This window comes from Canis lupus, chromosome 25, assembly GCF_048164855.1.
Source record: "Canis lupus baileyi chromosome 25, mCanLup2.hap1, whole genome shotgun sequence".
Taxonomy (NCBI): Eukaryota; Metazoa; Chordata; class Mammalia; order Carnivora; family Canidae; genus Canis; species Canis lupus.
In genome coordinates this window covers 39,022,928-39,043,770 of record NC_132862.1, presented here as the reverse complement: position 1 = coordinate 39,043,770, position 20,843 = coordinate 39,022,928, and the positions used below count along the sequence as shown (strand labels likewise).

At 53.2% G+C, this 20,843-nt stretch overlaps 1 protein-coding gene across 4 annotated transcripts; it reads left to right on the top strand.

Moving 5' to 3' along the window:
- Positions 1–4,875: 4,875 nt before the first annotated feature.
- PLEKHG6 (pleckstrin homology and RhoGEF domain containing G6) lies at positions 4,876–20,768 on the top strand. Of its 4 annotated transcripts, XM_072799252.1 has the most exons (17): positions 4,876–4,975; positions 5,280–5,446; positions 6,155–6,360; positions 7,656–7,811; positions 8,328–8,492; positions 8,824–8,919; positions 9,202–9,252; positions 9,641–9,790; positions 10,690–10,800; positions 10,957–11,106; positions 11,302–11,439; positions 11,747–11,866; positions 12,263–12,395; positions 12,512–12,627; positions 18,777–18,943; positions 19,633–20,325; positions 20,534–20,768. In XM_072799252.1, the coding sequence occupies exons 3-17, from the start codon at positions 6,223–6,225 to the stop codon at positions 20,541–20,543; spliced, it is 2,394 nt and encodes a 797-aa protein (XP_072655353.1). In that variant the 5' UTR covers positions 4,876–4,975; positions 5,280–5,446; positions 6,155–6,222; the 3' UTR covers positions 20,544–20,768. The 4 variants fall into 4 exon arrangements, with proteins under 4 accessions (XP_072655353.1, XP_072655354.1, XP_072655352.1 ...); XM_072799253.1 differs by lacking the exon at positions 5,280–5,446 and having other exon boundaries at positions 4,886–4,975; XM_072799251.1 differs by lacking the exon at positions 4,876–4,975 and having other exon boundaries at positions 5,070–5,446.
- The last annotated feature ends 75 nt before the right edge of the window (positions 20,769–20,843 follow it).

Sequence of the window (20,843 nt, the reverse complement as noted above, 5' to 3'; positions counted from 1 at the left end):
CCCAGACATTCAGACACTTGACTCCAAGGTTTGCTCTAGGAAATCTCAAGAGGGTAAATCTACCTTTGGAGACCTCAGCTCCTCTTCTGCTCACTCTCCTCCTTCAGCTTCCACCAAAGGCAAAAGCCCCACCCAGGCTCTCACAATGCCCCAGTCTTGGCTTTATGTGAGAAAAGTATCTGATGAACCAACAGAAGGCAGAGGGAGCGCTGCCTCCTCACATGGCACATGTTGCTAAACCATCTTGGGGTTCTTTCTCCTGAGCCCCCATCATCCACAGGATCCTTCTTGGCATAATATTCTAGGGAGACCACTACTAATCTATCAGCAGTGATGTGCAAGGTAAAACTTACACGGTGTATTCGTCCTAACGGGGCTGAAACTTTTAGCGGGAGCATCAAGGAAGTGCTGAAGCTACGGTGAAAGAGCAGGAATGTCAAACTGAAGTTATGGAAGAGTCCTGGATATTTAAAAAAAAAAAAAAGGTGGCTCCTTTGATCAGGGATGGAGAGATTACAGACTAGGCAAGTCCACCCACAAGTCTATTTTTTTTTAAAGATTTTATTTATTTATTCATGAGAGACACACAGAGAGAGGCAGAGATCCAGGCAGAGGGAAAAGCAGGCTCCCCACAGGGAGCTTGATGCAGGACTCGACCCAGGACCGTGGGATCATGACCTGAGCTGAAGGTAGACACTCAGCCGCTGAGCCACCCAGGTGCCCCCTATAAGTTGAATCTATTTGGATCCTCTAGCGAATCAATGCAGTTCAATCCCACAGACACTGGCTACCAGTCCTCTCCCAGGTCTTGCCCTCAAGGAGCTTGGTGTCTAGTGAGGGACATGGGCATATGGATTAACAACAGTACTGGGATCCCTGGGTGGCGCAGCGGTTTGGCGCCTGCCTTTGGCCCAGGGCGCGATCCTGGAGACCCGGGATCGAATCCCACATCAGGCTCCCGGTGCATGGAGCCTGCTTCTCCCTCTGCCTGTGTCTCTGCCTCTCTCTCTCTCTCTCTCTGTGACTATCATAAATAAATAAAAATTAAAAAAAAAAGAAAAAAAAACAGTACTGGGTAGGGTGTGAGTGGTGTGTTTTTAAGAAACACAGTGGCCAAGGCCATTGAAAGCAGGAAGGAAAGTGATCCCTCTGGTTGGGAGACTAGCAGGAAATGGTTCATGAAGGAAGCAGCCCCCTGGGAAGGTCCCTGAAAGGGGCAGAAATGGAGATGGGGGAATGGGGGGCAAGAACATGCCAGCTGAGGAGAAGGGCTCATGCCCTTGAACAAAGTCATGGAATCCGGGCCACTGAGGCAGACTCAGAGACTGGGCACACTTCCTGGGATGGAGTAGGGAAGAAGGAAGTGGAAGGCAGGGAGTGTAATTGGGGTCATATTGAAGAGGTCCTTGAATGCCAGAAAGAGGGTTTGTCCTCCTTAGCCACCACCCAAAGATCAGCTGCTTGGAGGGTAGGATATCCCCAGGCAGCCACCACAGCTGACTTTCAGGACACCTTTGGGAAAGCCTGCCCTTCTCCCTGACTTTTTTTAAAGATTATTTTATTTTGTTGAGAGAGAGAGAGCACGTGTGTGCAAGCACAAGTGGGGGTGGGGGACGGAGGAAGAAGCAGACTCCCCACTGAGCACAGGGCCTCACATGATGCAGGGCTCAATCCCAGGACCCTGGGATCATGACCTGAGCCAAAGACAGATGCTTAACCGACTGAGCCACTCAGGCACCACCACCACTCCACCCCCCCCCCCATTTCTTTTTAAACATGCTCCTCCACATGCCAGTGTCTTTGTTCACACCGTTCCCTCCTCTAGCAATGCCCTTTCCTCTTCTCTGGGGATCAAACTCCTACTCAGCCTTCAAGACCCATACAAAGTTCGTCTCCTCTGTGAAGATTCCCTGGCTCTTCCATGCAGCTGCTAGTCCATCCACAGTGCTCCTGGAGCTCCTGGCTCATTCCTTGTATGTATGACTCGCAGATCAGTGTTCTCTTCACCGTCCGTCTCTCTCTCCACTGGTCTGTAGCCTCCTGGAAGCCAGGGACTGTCTCTTACACTAGGAAGGGGACAATATATTCCTCATACTGGGAATATGTGTTCTATACACTCCTAGTACCTTCTTGTACAGACAAAGCCTGTCAGTAAGTGTGGAAGGAAGGCGGGGGCGGGGGGGGGGGGGAGAGCGGGGTGGAGAAGGGAAATAGGGCAACAGTTCTGGTCAGAGGCACTGGCAGGTGCCCAGTGGCTGGGCCTCCTGGTGATTAGCTGCCTCAGGTGCCCTGGTGCCTCCCAGCTCAAGGCCTCAGGCTCCCTTCCTCTCCTTGACCCTGGGCCAAGGAGGATGCCCCTGTGAGCACTTCATTAACCCAGATGGCCCCAGAGACAGACACCTTCTCATCAACTGTGGGGTGGAGCCGGGAAATACCCTGGTGAAGGGCACCCACACTAAAGGAGAAACTAACTCAGGCTCAGAGGACGGAGAGGACTCAGGCTAGAGCTGCAAGGAAAGTCTGGGCTGGCCAGTAGGACAGACACGCATCCAGGTGCCCCTCTCAGGGCCAAGGACAAGGTGCTCCCCAGGGCCCCACAGTAGAGGCCACCCTTCAAGCCCCTGGCTCTCTGGGCTTCATTCAGCTCCCTGAGCTGTGTTCCCCCTCAGCCTGTCAGAAGCTGGGGCTCGCTGAGGGGAGGCTTGTGAGGGCAAGGATCTGACAAGGCTAGATCCCAGGAGTCCCGCCTCCTGGCCCACCCACAGCATGTGCCCAGCCACACCTCCAGCTTTCAGACTCCAGCTTTGCCTGGGAACCTCTCATCCCAGAGAGGCTGAAGACAGGCCCCCGGGGAAGTGGTGGGTGGAGATTGGATCTCAGACTGGAGGGAAGTGAAAGGGTTAACTCTCCCTGCATCCCCTGGGCCAGTCCAGCCGGCTCACCCCAGAGCGCTGTAAGTCCAGGCCTGTCACTGGTGTTCTCTCAACTTCCATTTTGCTCTTACTCCTCCTTCCACCTCCTTCTGGGAGATTCTGGGAGGAGAAGCCAGGGGCCCCTTGGCACCAGCTCTCTCTGGGGTGTCATTTAATGTTGCCGGTAATCACCATCTTCTGGTTTATCAGCTCCCTCTCCCTCCTGGCTACTCTTGTCACCCCTGAATCTCTATTCCCGCCCCCCCTCAATCTCTCTCTCTCTTACACACACACACACACACACACACACACACACACACACAGGCTGTGAATGGAAGACAAAAAGGCTTTTCTTCACTAGGGCTCCTGCTCCATTCGACTCCTCTCCCTAAAATCCATGCTGATCCACTGGAGGCAGAAAGCAGGAGGTAGGATGCAGGATGCTGGAGGCACTCTTCTGAAACAACCGAGCAATCACATAACAGCAAGCTCAGAAAAAAGAGAATTTTGGAGGGAAAATATGAGGAGGGCAGACAAAATTAGAAACCATTCAATGATAAAGATTTCTCTGCCAAACAAAATGGAGTCATCAGAGTCCAAGTGAGGATTCAAACATGTGCAATCCCTAATGCGCATAATGTGGTAGATGGGAGGGACGCCTGGTGGCTCAGCGGTTGAGCGTCCGCCTTTGGCTCCAGGCGGGATCCCGGGGTCCTGTACCAGGTTCCCCGCAGGGAGCCCGCTTCTCCCTCTGCCTGTGTCTCTGTGTGTCTCTCATGAATAAGTAAATAAAATCTTAAATAAAGAAGTGTGGCAGACAGGAGAGGTGGCTGGAGACCCTTTTCCCTAGGACTAATAATGAGATTATGCATTTGAAAGTGTTTCATAAATTCCAGAGTGCTCTACAAACGGAAGGAGTCAAATCAATCACCGCGCAGCTGATTAGTGGGAGGAAGACCACAGCCGGGGGGAGGGAAGGAGGCACCCAGGCCTGCCCAGCCCACACCACTACTGACTTTGGCTTTGGGACCCTGAGATTACAACGATGCCCCATCCGTGGACACTCCTGATTACCAATATCCAGCGCTTCTGTCAGGTGATGTGTCAAGATTTAGGGATGAGAAAATGTGGTCCATTCATGTCATGCGCAGAAAGGGCCCTTCCAGTGTCTATGTCAGCAGCCGCTGTAGGTCCTGGGATGGCACTTTGGAGAAGCCTAAACCGTGCCTGTCTTGCAGGGAAGTGTGAGGACGCCCCCATCTGATACCCTCGTCCCTCTCACCCCTAGTCTTCAGGAGCGGGCGAAGTGTTGGGTCAGGCCTCAGCCTGGCACCCGGCGCCATCCCTGGAGCAAAGGCAAAGTCCAGAGATAGCCTTCCACCCGGTGGCCAGGGCGGGCATGTGAGAGATAAGGGTCACACTTTGGACTCGGCCAGAGATTCGGCGTTGAGGGCCCCCAGGGTCCCGTGGCCCGTGCCCTCCTCTGCTGGCAGGGGAGGAGCGGGGAGCTGGCCACCCACCGCACCTGCAGACAAGGCGGACACCACAGGTCCCCGGCTCGTCAGCCTCACCTCCTCCCGCGACGCCCAGCCTCCCACTTGTGCCTCAGTACTCGGGCGCCGGCAAGGGTCTGGCCCCAGGGGAGGACGCGAGGGGCGCGCGGTTCGGGCCTTGCGCACAGGCCAGGCGGCGGGCGAGTTCGGCGGCGAAGGCGGGAGGGGAACGGGGCCCTGCGCAGCGAGCTCTCCCGGTCGGGCGGCGGGGAGGCGGCGGCTGCGCCCCGGGCACCGGGCCCGGGTCCCCCAGGGCCGCAGCGGCGCCGGGGGGAGCGGCCGGGTCCCCGGCCCGCGGCGAGGGGGCGGGGCCGCCGGCTGTCCCCGCCCCTCTCCCGCCACCTGCCCTCCCGGCCCGGCCCTTCGCTGCCCGGGTCCCGCGGGCCTCTCGGTCCCAGACCCAGGCCGCGCCGCGGGGCGGGCATCGCGGGGGAGCCGGCGGCGACCGGGAGCCCCGCGGGCGGGGGGCGGCAGCGCGGGCGGCGGGCGCCGGGACACCTGCGGGCCCAGGTGAGCGGCTGCGGGGGCCGGGCTGGCGGGGCGGGGCGGGCGGGCGGGGCGGGGGCGAGAGCGAAGGGAAGCCGCGGTCCCAGGGGAGGGAGACGCAGAGGGAGGCAGCCAGCCCTCGGAGGGAGAATTATCGGGAGGGGGTCAGGGAGACCATGAACGTTTTCCTCTTTGGTTCCTAAATCAGAGAAACGTAAGGAAAGGGCTGAGCAGGGTCCTCAGGCCCCTCCAAAGGGGGACAAGCACCTGCTCAGGAGGCCTCTGCTCTCCAAGCCCTGCCCACTCAAAGGGCGGGTCCTCTACCCAGGTTTAGGGCGAAGGGATGGAGCCCCCCACCTGGCTCCCAGCTCCGTGGAGTGTTCCCAAAGCCTGGGGAAGACCAAACATAGCCTGCTGTCACTTGGCTCGTCGCTAAGCCCCGCGGCCTCATAGCTGTCCTCCCTCTCCTCCCTGTCTGTGGCCAGGAGGGTCCAGGTAAGGGGTGGGCAAACTTTCGGTAAAGGGCCAGATAGTGGATATTTTAGACTTGAAGTCTACAGGAACAATCTCTATCACCACTAGGAAGAGAACAGTGGTAGACAGTTGGAAAGGAGTAAATGTGGCTGTGTTCCAGGAAAACTCTATTTATCGTCCCCAAAATTTGAATTTTATATACTTTCCATGCGTTATGGGATATTCTTCTTTTGATGTTTTCCAATTATTTAAACACATAAAAAACATTCTTAGCTTCGGAGCTGTATAAAAATAGTGGGCAGGTGGTGCTGTCTCCAGATGCCCCCCACCCCATGGCCTCCCTGCAGCTTTACTCTAGGCTTCAGGGAGGGTGTGGCTAGGTACCAAGGGAATACCCCTGTGGGAAGAGGGGACATCCAGGAAGCCCGGGGACCTGCCTGTGACCTTTGCTCCCAGCTACTCTTAGGACTGCAGCATCCTTTGAGGCTCATGAGGGAGCTTGTACCCCAAATGTGCATACATGGGAGGAAGAAGGCATAGCTCCCAGGGGCTTTCTACCCAGCGTGCGGGGTCATACCCTACCCCCATTAAGTCACAGATAGGCAGCTCTGCTCCCAGATAAGTGACAAGGCCTTGGCTCTTCCTCCCCATCCCCCACCCCATCATCCTTCCCTTCTCCCTCCCCCTGATCAAGGCTGGCCCTTCCATTCCTTTATTTTCTCTTTGCAGCCTCAGGGGATCCTTTTCTCCTGGACATTGAAGCTATGACCCTTCAGAGGTGACCTGGGAGAGAAGAGATGCAGACCTTTGCTCCTTCAGATGAGAGTCCCTTTCGAGGACTTGTGGCCTCCCGCATTGAGACCTATGGGGGCCGGCATCAGGCCTCCAACCAGAGTTTTCCTGGCGGTCCCTATTTCCGAGGAGGTCCTGGGCTGGTGAGTCCAGATTGCCCCAAAAGTGACCTGGTTGGAGCAGAAGGGAGGATATGGGGTCTCTGGAAGCCCTGCTCTGTTCCTATCCCTCACCCCTGCTTTTTTTCCTGGGTTTCAAGGGAGAGGAGGGCAGTGTTGGGCCAGGCTCCCAGGACTCCACACCCATCCCTGGCAGATGGAGCAGGTGAGGCAGAGAGCCAGGAGAAGCCAGGCCCTCCCTCAGAGGAGGTGCTGTTAGACAGGTCTGAGGCCTGGAGCTGGGCAGAATGGGGGGGGGGGTGCTGAGGGGGAAGCGAACCACTCTGCTGGGGTGGGCACCTCCCAGATTCCCGCCTCTACATGGGAGGAGCCTGTGAGCTCCCAGAGACCTGCTCCCTCTGAGTCAACACTGAAGGAAGAGCAAAGGTTAGGGTGTCCCTATTCTACAAGTGGGGAGGAGTGGAGGGGCCTGCCTTGGCTTCTCTGTGGCTCCACCTTCCTGGCTCACCTCAAATACTGACCAAGGAAAGAAGTGTGGAGGCCACATAGTCTTTCCCTCTGCCTCCAAGCTTCCTCTCCACCTTGGGGACTGTTCTGCTTCCAGCTGGGGGTATCCCCTGCCTTCCTAGAAGAGGATTTGGCCCTGGGAGATGGGCAGGACAGTTGGGGACTCTCCCAGGATGAGGGCAGGAAGGGAGACTAGGAAGTATGTGGTGTTAGTCAGGCCACAGGCAGATCAAGGAATGTGACCAGGCCTGCCCAGGAGACTTGTGGCCGTGGTCTGTCTCTCATGCAGAAGCGCAGCCACTCCCAACTGGAAAGGACAGGGCTCCATGCCCCCCGGGGAGGAGGCCACACATGTGTGTGCCCTTATCCCCACATGAGAGGGAAGCCACTCCCAGTGGGGGGAAGCTGTGAGGGACTCAGAACGCAGTGTGCACTGTGTGTTGTGTGTGCAAGCCTACAGTACGAGGAGCACATGTGTGAGGGGGCGGATGCTGGAGGATTATCCACAGCAGGGCTCAGGTGTGTAAGTGCCCATGCCCCTGGTCTAGGGGCCCCCACTTCCAGCCCTAGGCCCACTGGGGGAGCCAAGATGGTGCTCCCCTGCCCAGCTCAGCGTGGCCTCCCTGGCAGCAGCTGCTGTGACTCAGGGCAGGAGTGGCTCAGCCCAAACTGGTTTGAGGTGAGAAGTGAGCCAGCCCCACTTGCAGCGGTAGGGGACACCATCTGGAGTCGAGCCTGGCCCTCACTACCTCTCTGAGACTTCTGGAGGAAGGGAGGTGCCCCAAGAGCTTACCCCTCTCTCCGTCCTCCAGGATCCCAGTGGTCGACGCCTCCAGGGCTACGTCCCCTTTGCCAAGGGTTCTGGCCACGTCCGAAGCGTGTCTCCCCTGAAGTTGCGAGAACCAGAGCCTGAGAAGAAGCATGGAGGCCATTTTGGGGCTGGCCCACCACACTCCCCCAAAGTCAAGGTAAGGGGTCCCTCTTCTCCCATCCTCATGCTCACAGCCTGAGCTGTAGTGTCCTCCACAGATGATCAGGGTGGAGAGAATGGCCAGCCCTTCCAAGAAGCTGGATTCGGTTCTGTGTAGAGATCCTCTCAGGGATGCATCTCTAAGCCATGCTGCCTCATAAAAGTGTCCATTTTATAGGCAAATGTCAAAATGTTGCCTGAGACCACTGGTTCCCTAGCCCTCTCTAGTCTCTACCTGAAGATCCCTCTGAAGGGGTCTATCTCAGAAGAGCCCTGGAAAGTATCTCTCTGGTCAGGGAGCCTAGGTCAGACTCCTCTGCCAGACCAAGGTGCCTCTCTATTCATGTTCCAGCAACACCCTTTCCCCTATACCCCAGGCTTCCGTGTCCCCACTCACAGTGCTACTTGCCACCTCCCATTCCCAGACACACATGTGCGTGGACAGCCATCCCCAGGCCAGGGGTCTGAATGCCCAGGAAACGGCCAGGACTGATCCCTTTTTCGGCTCCCCCAGGAAGTCACCAATGCCCACCAGCTGGAGATGAGGCTGCATACATTCAGCATGTTTGGGATGCCCCGCCTGCCCCCTGAGGACCGGCGATACTGGGAGATAGGAGAGGGCAGCGACAATGGCCTGGTCATTGAGAAGTCCTGGAAGGAGCTGGTTCCTGGGCACAAGGTGGGCCTGGAACACAGTGTCTGTCCCTGTGGTGTTGTAGATGCACGTATACACCTCAGGCCCGGAAGAAGGAAAGGCCTGAAGAAATGGGTTGGAGACATCTTGCTCTAGGTTCAGCTCCTGGTTCTGCTGCTTACTAGTGACACCTGGATGGAGACAGGAAACCTCTCTCTGGGCCTCAGTTGCTTCATCTGTAAAATGGGGATAACATCACCTACACACTTGAGGATTAAAAGGTCATCTATGAAGTAGATTCTAGTAGCATTTGACAGGTGGTAGCTGCCATTCTTTTTATCACACCCCTACTGAACCAGCACTATCCCCACCCCAGGAGATGAGCCGGGAGCTTTGCCACCAACAGGAAGCCATTTGGGAACTGCTGACCACCGAGCTGACCTACGTGCGGAAGCTCAAGATCATGACCGATGTGAGCTTCCCTCAGCTCCAGACCAGGCCCCTGCTTCAGCCATCCACCCACCTCCTTTGCTTTGTCCCCCACTCCCCCAGGGCAGGAAGGGAGGGCCACGGAGGAGTGTGGGGAGAAGGGGGGAGACAGGCAACCAAGAGATCCCCCCATTTGAGACCTGCTGGGGATCTTTGGGAAGCTGGTTAGCAGTGGTCAAGCCAGAGGTGGGGACACATAGAAGGGCTAGGTTAGGGTCCCAAGAGGAGGTCAAGCACTGAAACCCTTATCTTTCCCTGCCTCCAGCTCCTTGTCTCCGGCCTGCTGAACTTGCAGCGAGTGGAACTGCTAACCGAGGTAAGTGGGTGCTCAGGAGAATCCAGCACATCCCAAGCTCTGAGGCCATGGAGGGGAGTGGGATCCCAGAGAGCCCCACAGGCTGCTCTGTCCAAATTCCCATGGCCCCGTTTTCTAGGACACCCAGTGCCCTCCTACTCCCCTTCCTGCTCTAGACCCCAAGCAGGCTGGCCTCTGCTATTTTCCAGGACTCAGCAAGAGCTCAGCTGAAGTGCCAGAGGAGTAGAAGGGAAAGCCCCAGCCCCTTAGATCTCTCAGCTCCCTTGCAGGCTTCATCCCTGACCCCACCCTCTGCCAGCCAAGTTTATGGGTCCTCACCTGTCCATAGCCAGGGCTGCCTGACAGTGACCTCCCAAGGCTTGTGGCTAAGTTCTGCTCCCTCCTCCAGGTGTCAGCTGAGACCTTGTTTGGAAATATCCCCAGCCTGATTCGAGTCCACAAGAGCTTTTGGGAGGAGGTGCTGGGGCCCACCCTGGAGGAAACTCGAACCTCAGGCCGGCCTCTGGACCCTGTCAGCCTGCAAAATGGCTTCTTGACGGTGAGACCTGACAAAGGGCCATATCTGGCTGGGGCAGGCCTGGGAGATCCCAGAGAAGTCCTGTCTGCAGGGCATGCCTATTCCATTTGACTTGAGGGAGTCTGAGGGCATAGCCCCCATCCCAGAATATTGTCTCACCTCCTGCCCTTCTTTCCATAGATATGACCTCTGTCCCAAAGGTTCTTTGGTCTTTTAGTGACTCTTTTGAAATGAAATGCAGCTATCTCAGGGAAGGGTTATACCTAATCTCTTAACTACAAAATCTTACTTCTTAGCCAGAGGTCCATTGCCAAACAGCTGGGAGAAGACTGGAGCCTAAGCAAGGCATCCCCTGGGTGACTAGGGGAGGGGGATGCAAAAGGTTATAGGGCACCCAGAGCATGGAGAAATGTGGTAAGAGGCCTAGAATCAGACTTTCTTCCACAATTTTACCCAGCTGGGAAACTATGGGCCTTGCAGAGCTGGAATGGGGTACAGAGGTGGAAGGGATAGTCTCCTGGAGCCACAGGCAGTCCTTTTCCACAGGATCAGGGCTTCTGGGCAAACCTCAGGTCACTACCCACCACCTGTGTGAAATGGGACCTGCAGTGTCCAGCTCTGAAAACATTCCAGCTGAATTATTGATGATGAGAGAGTACGTCCAGAGCGGCAGGGCACAGCAGGGGTTATGCATGGGGGCTCAGAGGGTGGCAGGGCCTGCCACCCTGGGACCTCAGTTTCTCCCTGGAATCCAGAGAGAGGAACTGGCAGTCCCAGGGGATAGCGTCATGGGGGGTAGGGATTGGTGCGAGCTGAACTAAGTGTCAGTGAGAGGCTCTCTCCGCCCTGCTCCCTCTGTTCTGTAACTGGAGGCTGGATTTCATGATCTTCTTCCCCTGCCTGCCATATCTGTCCCTCAGTTCAGCCAGCGGTTCCAGCCCTATGTCCAATACTGCCTACAAGTGAAGCGGACCATGGCATACGCCCGGGAGCAGCAAGACAATAATCCTCTCTTCCATGCCTTTGTGCAGGTGGGAAAGAGGGAGCCTGGGAAAGGGGCTGGGGTGGATCCTAGACAACCAGGTCATCCCTGATCTCCAGCTGGGTCCAAGGCTGAGTCCATCACTAGAATGGGGGAGCAGGGGGACTTGCAGACCCCTTACCCCCCTGCCCTCCCCTGCTGGCAGTGGTGTGAGAAGCACAAGCGCTCCGGAAGGCAGATGCTGGGTGACCTGCTCATCAAGCCCCACCAGCGCATCACCAAGTACCCCCTGCTGCTCCAGGCTGTGCTTAAGAGGAGTCCTGAGGCACATGCCCGAGAGGCCCTGAACACCATGGTAGGTGGCCTGGCAGGGCCATGCCCTTGGGAGCTGGGGACTGATGTGTGGGAACTGATTTCCAGGAAGTCTTAAAGGTCTCTTTCTTCATATGCACGTGGCACTGGCTAGCCGCCTGTGTTGTCATTGATTGGGTTACATGTACAGGGTAAGGAGCTGAGCTCTTCCTCCTTTCGTACCCCGCCTGTCACATAGATTGCTGCTGTGGAGTCATTCCTGCGACACATCAATCAACAGGTTCGCCAGGGCGAAGAGCAGGAGAGCCTGGTGGCCGCAGCCCAGCGCATCGGACCCTATGAAGTGCTGGAGCCGTCCAGTGAGGAGGTGGAGAAGGTGAGGGAGGGCAGAGGGAAGGAGGCTCAGAAAAAGCAAGACCCGCAGGGAAACAGATTAGCAGAGGCCTGGAGGGTTCGGGACAGAGGTGCCACAGAAGGGCCTTGCCCAGCATTCTTTCCCCATGAGGAGAGCCTAAGAGGTGAAGTTCCAAAGAGTGAGAAGGAAGTACTGGATGTTTCCTCTCCCTCCAAGAGGGCTAGGATGAGAGGAGGAGTTTCTGATGACAGAACATAGAACCACTGTGGCTGGGAGAGGGAGGCAACCCTACCCAGCCCCACGATCCACCCTACCCCATGTCCCTCAGAACCTGCGTCCATTCTGCACCCTGGACCTGATGTCCCCCATGCTAGGAGTTGCTTCTGAGCACATCAGGCAGCTGCTGCTGGAGGGACCCGTGCGAGTGAAGGAGGGGCGAGAAGGGAAGGTAAGGGGTGTGAGGAAGGTTGGAGAAGATGAGAGGTAGATTGAAGAGAAGGGAGGGATGCTGGGAGACAGAAGAAGAGTTAGAAATGCTGGGAGTGGGCAAAGAGCTGTGTTTGTATGTCTGTGTGTGTGTCTGTGTCTATGTGTGTTGGGAAGACAACATGGCATGGCTGAGCTCTGGTTGTTTGTATGTCCCTGAATCAGCCATGTTCCCTGCTTACAAAGGGAGAGGTGGGACCAAAGTGCCACCCCTTCCAGCTATTAGCATTCCACGGTTCTGAACTTGTCCCTTGTGCACATGCAGACCCATGCATGCACACCACACAGGAGCCTGATCTGTGTCCCACCCTTCCCCTGCTCCAGCTGACCCTTTCTCTCTCCTGCACATGCTTCCCAGCTGGACGTGTACCTCTTCCTCTTCTCTGATGTGCTCCTGGTGACCAAACCCCAGCGCAAGGCAGACAGAGCCAAGGTTATTCGCCCCCCACTCATGCTGGAGAAGCTTGTGTGCCAACCACTACGAGACCCTAGTATGTCTCTCCTATGGGGAACTTTCCTTCTCCTTTCCCCTTGGCAAGGGGAAGGAGCAGTCAGGATGGGCATCAAATAAGGTCTAGCCCTTGAGCAGACCTTCTCCTCCACCCAGACAGCTTCCTGGTGATCCATCTCACTGACTTCCAGTGTGTCTCCAGTGCCTTCATTGTGCACTGCCCCAGTGCTACAGACTGTGCCCAATGGCTAAAGAAGACCCAGCAGGCCCAGGTATGTGAAAACCAGAGGTGGGAAGGGGTGGAGGGGTCATCAGAGGTCGAAATGGGAGCACTAGAGGGAAAGAGGAAGAGAAAGAGGCTGGGGTGGATGCAGGTTCAGCCTGGCCCAGCCTCTCAGGAGGGAGACACAACCTTAACCATCCACAAGGGGATGAAGGAAAGCCTTTGGCCAGCTACTGTGCCAGTCACTGGGAGAGCCCAAGATGGCATCCCCTAAATGTTTTAATGCCCTGAAACAATGATCTTCTGAATGTCATCTTCCATTCAACATTCATGGAGTGCTAGGGAATCAGGAAATAATAAAGCACCATTCTTCCCCCTCAGGGAACATGCACTGCAGCCAAGCTAGACAAATTAGGATACAAATATTAGAAACATGTACACAGAATGGAACGATGACCAAGAAGAGAGTAATTCATTCTGTCTAGTGGGTTGGTTGGGAAAGGGACAGTGCTGAGGGAAGTATGCTGAGACACCTTCACAGAGAGGCTATCGTCTGAGCATCATTTGTGGGAACAATGTAGGAGTTCATTAGGGGAACAAGGATGGGAAAGAAGGGTATTCCAAATGGAGAAGCAGAACGTTCAAATGCAAGAAACATGAAACATCGTGTGTATTGAGAGAACTGTTGGCTTAGTAGTTCATATTACCAGGATATAAAGTCCAAAGGCAGGCATAGTGGCAGAGAGGCTGGGAGGTAGGTACTCTCAGATCATGCCTGCTACTGGATGCTTTGCTAAGGAACTTGAACTTTGTCCTATAGATGACAAGGAGCAAGTGAAGGTATTTAACGGGGCAGATTTATATGATAAAGGCTAGAGGAATTCAAAAGATCCAAATGGAGCTGTACTAGTTACCACAAACTTAATGGCTTAAAGCAACAGAAACTTATTCTCTCACAGTTCTGGAAGCCAGAAGTTGGAAATCAGAGTGTTAGCAAGCCCACATTTCCTCTCCAAGACTCTAGAGGAGAATCCATCTTTGCCTCTTCCAGCTTCTGGTGGCTTCCTTACCTTGTGATTGTGTCACTGCAGTCTCTGCCTCTGTCTTCATGTGGCCTTCCTCTCATATGTCTCTGTGTCCAAATCTCCCACTCAGTCTCTTGTGCAGACACCAGTCATTAGATATAGAGTCCACCCTAAATCCAGGATGATCTCATCTTGAGATCCTTAACTGACGAAGTTTGCACATCTGCAAAGACCCAAATAAGGTCACATTCACAGGTTCTGGAGGTAAGTACCTAGACATATCTTTCTGAGGCTTCTGTTCAACCCATCATGGAGCAGAATGGTCAAAGATTAAAGATTTGGATTGGCCTTTCAAGGACAGGGAAGACTCTGAGCAGAAAAATCAAGGGAGCAATTGGGTTGGATTATTTTGGGGACAATGACCACATCTGTCTAAGTCTGAAGCAAAGGGTTTGTGTGAGCAAATGATGAGAGGGCAGGTTCTACAGGACCCCCAGGAGCTACAGAAGAGTGTGGACAGGAAGGCTGAATTGAACGGATTGACAAGAAAGAGCCACCATTGATTCTTGAGCAAGGGAATACCATGATTAAATCAGTGTGTTCTTGAATTGAGAGCTGGCAGGGTGATAGGTGGGCTGGGGGAGGGAGAGACTGGTGGCAGGAGATTTACTATACCAGTTTGGGTGTGAAATATTGAGGTTTAGTGCCGTATTCTTAGGTACATGTTGCAAAAAGGGGGGAACATGTAGGGGGTGGGTGTAGAGAAAAGAATTAAAGAGGAAGAGACAGGTGAGCCCTTGGGAAGCTGTGATTAAAAGCCTATATTGAAAGCAGGAAAAGCCAGGTTCAGACATCAGGTCTACCTCTTCCTAGCCAGATGACCTTGGGTGAGTTATGTGGCCTCTCTAAGCTTCCATTTCTTCATCTGCAGTGGACACAAATGATAACAGTCCTTGCCTCATAGAGAAGAGTCAAAGAAGTCATTCTGATAAAGCAGGCAGCATACTGCCACTCTAGGTAAATACTCCCTGATACAGGTCACAGGTTAGAGAGAACAGAGGATAATCTCCTTCCCAGAGTTCCCATTTGAAAGATTGCTTTGGCAATGGAACCCCTGAGTAAAGTGAAATTACAAAGAGAGAAACCTTTTGGATTAGTTGTGGCTTCCTGGGAGGGGTGGGTCTAGGGTAATGATGTAGTGGGAGATAGCCAAGTGGAGGTATCTTAGGGGCTTTGGGAAGTATAGAAACAGCCCTGGGGTTCAGGTGGAGACAAAAGATGAATTATGAAAGTTGCTAAGAGAATAGATCTTAAAATTTCTCAGCCAGGAGAAAAAAAAAATTATAAAATGTAGGGTGACAGATGTTACCTGGACTTACCGAAGTGATTATTTTGTAATATATACAAATATTGGATCATTAATGTGTACATCTGAAACTAATAAAATGTCAATTATACCTCAATTACAAAAAAGAAGGTATTGTGAACAAAGAAAGAAATCTTAATTAAGATTAATCTTAATCTAATCTAAATCTTAGAGTACTTCTAAAGAATGCAACTTCATTATTATTTTAACAGTTTATTTTTTAAAGATTTTATTTATTTATTCATAACAGACGTGGAGAGAGAGAGGCAGAGACACAGGCAGAGGGAGAAGCAGGCTCCACGCAGGGAGCCCGATGTGGGACTCGATCCAGGCATTCTGGGATCATGCCCTGAGCTGAAGGCAGATGCTCAGTCACTGATCCACCCAGGTGTCCCTTATTTTAACAATTTAAATCAAATTAGTGGTTCTCGTGGGGCTTGCTTTAATGAATAGATAATAATAATTTGTCATTGGCACATTAGAAGCCCTAATGCTTCTGAACCTTGTGAAAATAGTTTTGATCTTTAAATGATCTAAAGCATTCTTCCTGCAATCTTATCTATAATATCATATCATAATGTGGAGAGCCTGTTTAAGAAAAGGAAATCCAGAGTTTAGTCTCTGTTTAAATAGTGTAGGAAAGGGGCTCTAGTAAGGCCCCCTCTGCTGCCCTGGGGAGCCTTGTGGCTTGTTTAGTTATTCAAGGAAGTGGCAATCCTGCAGGGCTGAAAGACACAAGATCTTGAGGTTCTATCTTTTGTTCCTCTTTCTTTCTTTTTTTTATGGCAAAATCCTCATATTTATTTTTTACTCTCCAAATTTATAGTTTTTAATACATTTAGAGCTCCCAGGATACCACTACAAACTTAGGATTTTATTCAAACTAATTTACCTCCAGAAGTCTCACTCCTACTTAACAGGTGAAAAGAGGTCACTTCTGATACATAACCAAGCAGTACACAAGCTCCCTGTCCTCATTTAGCAAAACAAAGAACAAAGAAACTGAAATTAGTGTATCCTGCTATTGTCTCACACCAAATTCTTATAGAAAACTGTTCTCTATTGTCATCAGTCTTTGTAAATTGATAAGGGCAATAGAATATCTGTTGGTCCCCTTGATAGAGCAACCGCCCAGGAGTGGGACTATTTCTTTCTCCCCCTCACAGAAATGTAGGTGTAGATTTATTCCCCACAGGTCTAACCTGGGCAGCTTAAACTTTCAGAAAAAAAAAAAAATTAGCTTCTCTAGGGAAAACAGACTAAATCCTGGGAAATTTAGTCTGTTTAGGAACTGGGAAGAGGAAAAAGGAACGAGTGATGGGAATAGAAAAAGCTGTCAGAGATGGAGGTAAAAAAAAAAAAATGACCAGAGGGAGGCTGAAGCAGGCAGCTGAGGGAATATCCAGAGCCCAGCTCTTATGTGTTATCTGTGATTCTTACAGGAGTTATGTCACCTCTCCAACCCCAGTCCCCATCTGGGGAATTGCAGTGATAGTGGCACTACCATGCAGAAGAGATGGGATAATTATTGATGCTGCTTGGCGTGAGGCCCAGCACTTAATAGGCGCTCCATAAATGTTTGTTATTGTCATCATTAAAAGAAAGTGGTGGTCAGTGGCACCTAGGCAGGGTTGGGTACTGCCTGGGAAAAGGCCTCATAGCTGCTGTTCAGAGTCTGTAGACACCTTGAGAGATCCATATTAGTCTTCTTAGGAGCTTTGGGAGGAGCAGATGAATCTAGGAGCAACCTCAGAGGCAGAAGTGGGAAGAAGAGGCATTTCCTGTCAAGACTTATGTTCTCCACCAGGGCAAAGGAAGAAGAATCCTTCTGGAGGATTCCTTCTGGGGGAACCCTCCCTTCCTCTTCTTGGCTTTGTGGAGGGGTCACATTTTGGCTCAGGCACCAATTTCCTCTTCCCTTCCCAACTTGTCTCTCTTCTTACCCAAGCTGAGAACATCCTCCCAGGGTTGCTAGAGAGGCTTTGAGGTGTCTGGGAGGACCCAGCCCCATTCCCTGGTTCCTGAGGTCCCCTTCCTCCCTTCTTTTTCCTTCAGTTGGACCAGGGGTAAGTTTAATGGAGATACTTGTATTATCCCACCCCTTCCTTCCAGCTCTTTCCCTCCACACACCATCCCTATCCTGGACTTCCCAAACACTCAGTTGAACTTGGGTCATGTGGGGCCAAGGGCATGGCATCTGAGCCAGACAAGCAGGCTGCTCCAGCTCCACCCTGGCCCCAAGAACAACTCCACCCACTGTCCTTACTAATTGTTCTATCCCACATTGGAGACAAGGGAGGAGGTCACAGGACCTGGCCCCGCAGTGTGCTGGTTTCCTATACTCAGGCCCTATCACCCCTTGCTCCTGCCAAATCACTAGTCTTCTGAGACTGCTAAGAATTTTTGCACTGCTTTGTCACTCACAACAGTGAGGGCCTGGAGACCCAGAGAAAGGAAACTTGCAATATAAACTTGATGTCATTTTCCTGTCCCTGTTTATCCATTTCTCCAACATGTCTCCTATCCTGCCCCAGCTACCTCTTGTGTTTCTGGAGAGGCTTTGGGAAAGTCCAAATGTCTAGTATTTGCTGGTTCGTATACCTCAAGCTGGGGAGATCATCAAAATATATAGCAACAAGTATGGCATGGTCATCATCCAATCAGAGTGGAGCATCTTAGGGGTAGGCAGGTGTCCTAGAGGTCCCCTGCTGTGCCACATATTATCCCTGTAGCTGCTGGATCTTGAGGAATCAGGTAGTCCTAGAGAAGGGAGGTAGGAGGCTCAGATAGCAGCCCTTTGCTTACCAGTTGTGGAAGTACTCCAATATTTTAACAGTGATACGGCCATACCAGTGAGTACTGATATCAGAGCTGCCCATAGCTGCCACCAGTACCTCGATTTTGCTCAGCCTCTGCCTTCAACCTCTTTGCAGGTTCTGCTGCCTTCCCTACCCCCTCCCAAGCAAATGTCATCCTTTAGCAACACTTTGCCCTTTAAGGCTGCCCTTCAGAAAACAGTGCAGTTGGTGAACCAGGACTCAAAGAGAAGGCCCAGTGCCAGTTCCACTTCTCTTCCCATGGGACCTTGAGCAAAAGCCTTTGTTTCTCTAAGTCTTGTTTTCTCATCTGTAAAATGGGCCAATATCTATGCTGTCCACCCTGCAGGGTGATGGTGTGTATCAAATGTCCACATGCATGTGGAGGTGCCCTGTAAGCCACTTCTCAGATGTCACTACTTTATTCTGAGGGCACCTGTGTGAAAATGTTGAGGGAAGAAGATAAAAATATGGTGTATCCTCTCTCCATTCCTCTTGCAATGGTCTTGCTTTCATCTCTGAAGGATAGCAGAGGAGAAAGCCTGGCCCCACCCTCCCTGGTGGCAGGAGGAGTAACTTGAGGCCCAGAACCATTCAGAACACTTCCATCACCATCATCAGGGAGGGCTTCCTGAAGGAGGGGACAGACTGGATGGAGGGCTTGCAGAGGGGGCATGAGAAGCAGGAAGAACTGTACAAGCAGGAGAAGGGGCCTTCTGTTCACCCCAGCCACCCCCAGGGCCAGGTCACTGTCTTTTGCTCCATTCCCCCTGTCTTTGGCTTCATTGACCTTGGCAGTTACTTATTCCGAGTCTCCATTTTTCTGTGGTAAAGAAGGAGTAACAAATTCTGTCTGCCTCATAGGCTTCATGGTATATTCATATCTGTGAAGATCAAATGAAATGATGTATGTAAAGCACTTAGCACCTGTCTGGTACACAGCAAGTCTCAAACAAATGAGAGCTGTTAATGAAAGTATGCCCCCTCCCAGGCCACGCTGCAAAAGCTGAAGGCAGAGGAGTATGTCCAACAGAAGAGGGAGCTCCTGGCTCTCTATCGGGACCAGGACCAGGACCAGGACCAGGAGTCCTCAGGCACCAGGCCCTCCTCGCCTTCCCCGCCTTCCCCGGAGGGCTCTCAGAGCAGCGCAGAGGGGAGGTAAGACCCATGGGGAGCACAAGTCTCTCAAAGTAGGGGAGCTGAGGGCAGGAAGAGAAGAGGAACCCACAGGCAGAGAAGTGTCATCACACCTTTGGGGGGCATTGGGAATAGATTGAGGAACCTAGGTTATGGGTTGGAGTAGAACAGGTTGGCCCCAGGCACACGAAAGGCCTATGGGACAGCCTAGGGGGTTAGCCAGTCTGCCGTTGTCTGGGTGAGGGACACAGACACAAGAGACGTGAGCTCCCTGAGAAGAGCAGGCTCTCCAGGCCAGGAATGGAGAGGGAAAGCCAGTATGGATTTGCAGAATACTTCACTGCAGGGCCCCAGGAGGTCCAAATCCCTGGAGTCAGAGGTTCGTTCACAGGAACACAGATATGCAGCAGCACGGTTAAGTAGAAAAAAGATCCATCACTTGGGGATAACCTGAAGGGAGCTCAGGAACCTCTCAGCAAATACCTGAGCACCTGCTTGATACAAGGTCCTAGCCCAAGTGCTGTGGCTAAAACGCCTTAGAGGGGCTCACGGTCTAGCCAGCAAGATGAGAAAATAATCATGCAGTGTGAAGGTGATGCCAAAGTTAAGTTTGGAGGAGGGGCCATTTCTGGATGGGATGAGACTTCCTAGACTTGAAGTTGATCCCTCAGCACCAGACTCTGACCATTTACTCTTACTATTACTTGTAGGACTCCTGAGTTTTCAACCATCATCCCCCAACTGGTGGTGACAGAAGACACAGATGAAGACTCTCCCTCGGTCCCAGATGATACCTCAGACTCTGGCTACGGCACCCTGATCTCAGGCTCCCCCAAGGGGCCCCACTATGTGAGCCGTCTACGCCCACAGGCCCTTCGGCGTGACCCTCGCCTCACCTTCTCCACCCTGGACCTCCGAGATGTTCCTTTGCGCCCTCGGCCTGCCAACCCCCAAGCTCCCCAACGCCGAAGCGCCCCTGAACTGCCAAGGCAAGTTATCCGAAGAGGAAGCAGCCTTCCCAGGGGAGATACACCAACCTGGTCTGAAGAAGAAGATGGGACCTCAGTGGGCGGGAATGTGGTAGTGGAAACCTTGCATAGGGCGCAACTCTGGGGACAGCACCCTCCATCCCCAACCCACACTGACTCTGCTGGGGAAAGCCCCTGGGAGTCCTCAGGGGATGAGGAAGAAGTGTCCCACTTTGTGGGACCTGACTGCACCCCCTCCCCCCGCCCTCTCCGGGCTGAGGATATGCTCAGAGAGATCCGGGAAGAACTGGCCAGCCAAAGGATTGAGGGCCTCCAGGAGCCTGGGAACAGCAGGCCTCGGAAGCTGACCCGAGGCCAACTGCAGAGGATGCGTGGGCCCTACATCATACAACTGGACACCCCCCTGTCCACATCGTAAGTGCTGAAAGGAAGGTGGCCTGGGAGGGAGCAAAGAGGGCTGGTATGGAGTGGGAAGGGGTGTCAGAGTAGGATGTTGGTGGGGACTGAGTCAGGATAGGAGGGCACTACCAGCACGGGGGGGATGGCAAGGAAGGGCGCTTAGCCTCACTCTTCACCCCACATCTGACTTGACCTAACACCCACATAATACCTTTCTTTTCAGAGAGGTGTGAGGAACGCTCAGGACCTTTGGCATTTCTCCCCAGAGGAAATCTCTGCCCCCAAGAGTGCTGGTCACCACCCCACCCCTGGACTCTACCTCAAGGACCACACTCCCCACTAAGAAGCCTGGCTCAGGCTCTCCGCCTCTTCTGCTCTGAGAGCTTTGGGGTCAAGTGCTGTACATTTTTGTACCACAGACCGGCCAGAGCTCCCCATAAAGTTGTGCATAAAAATGACTGCCTGGTCATTGCTGGACGAGGGTGGGAAGAAAGAGAACCTGGTGGGGAGGGGGGTCACAGAGTGAGCACAGG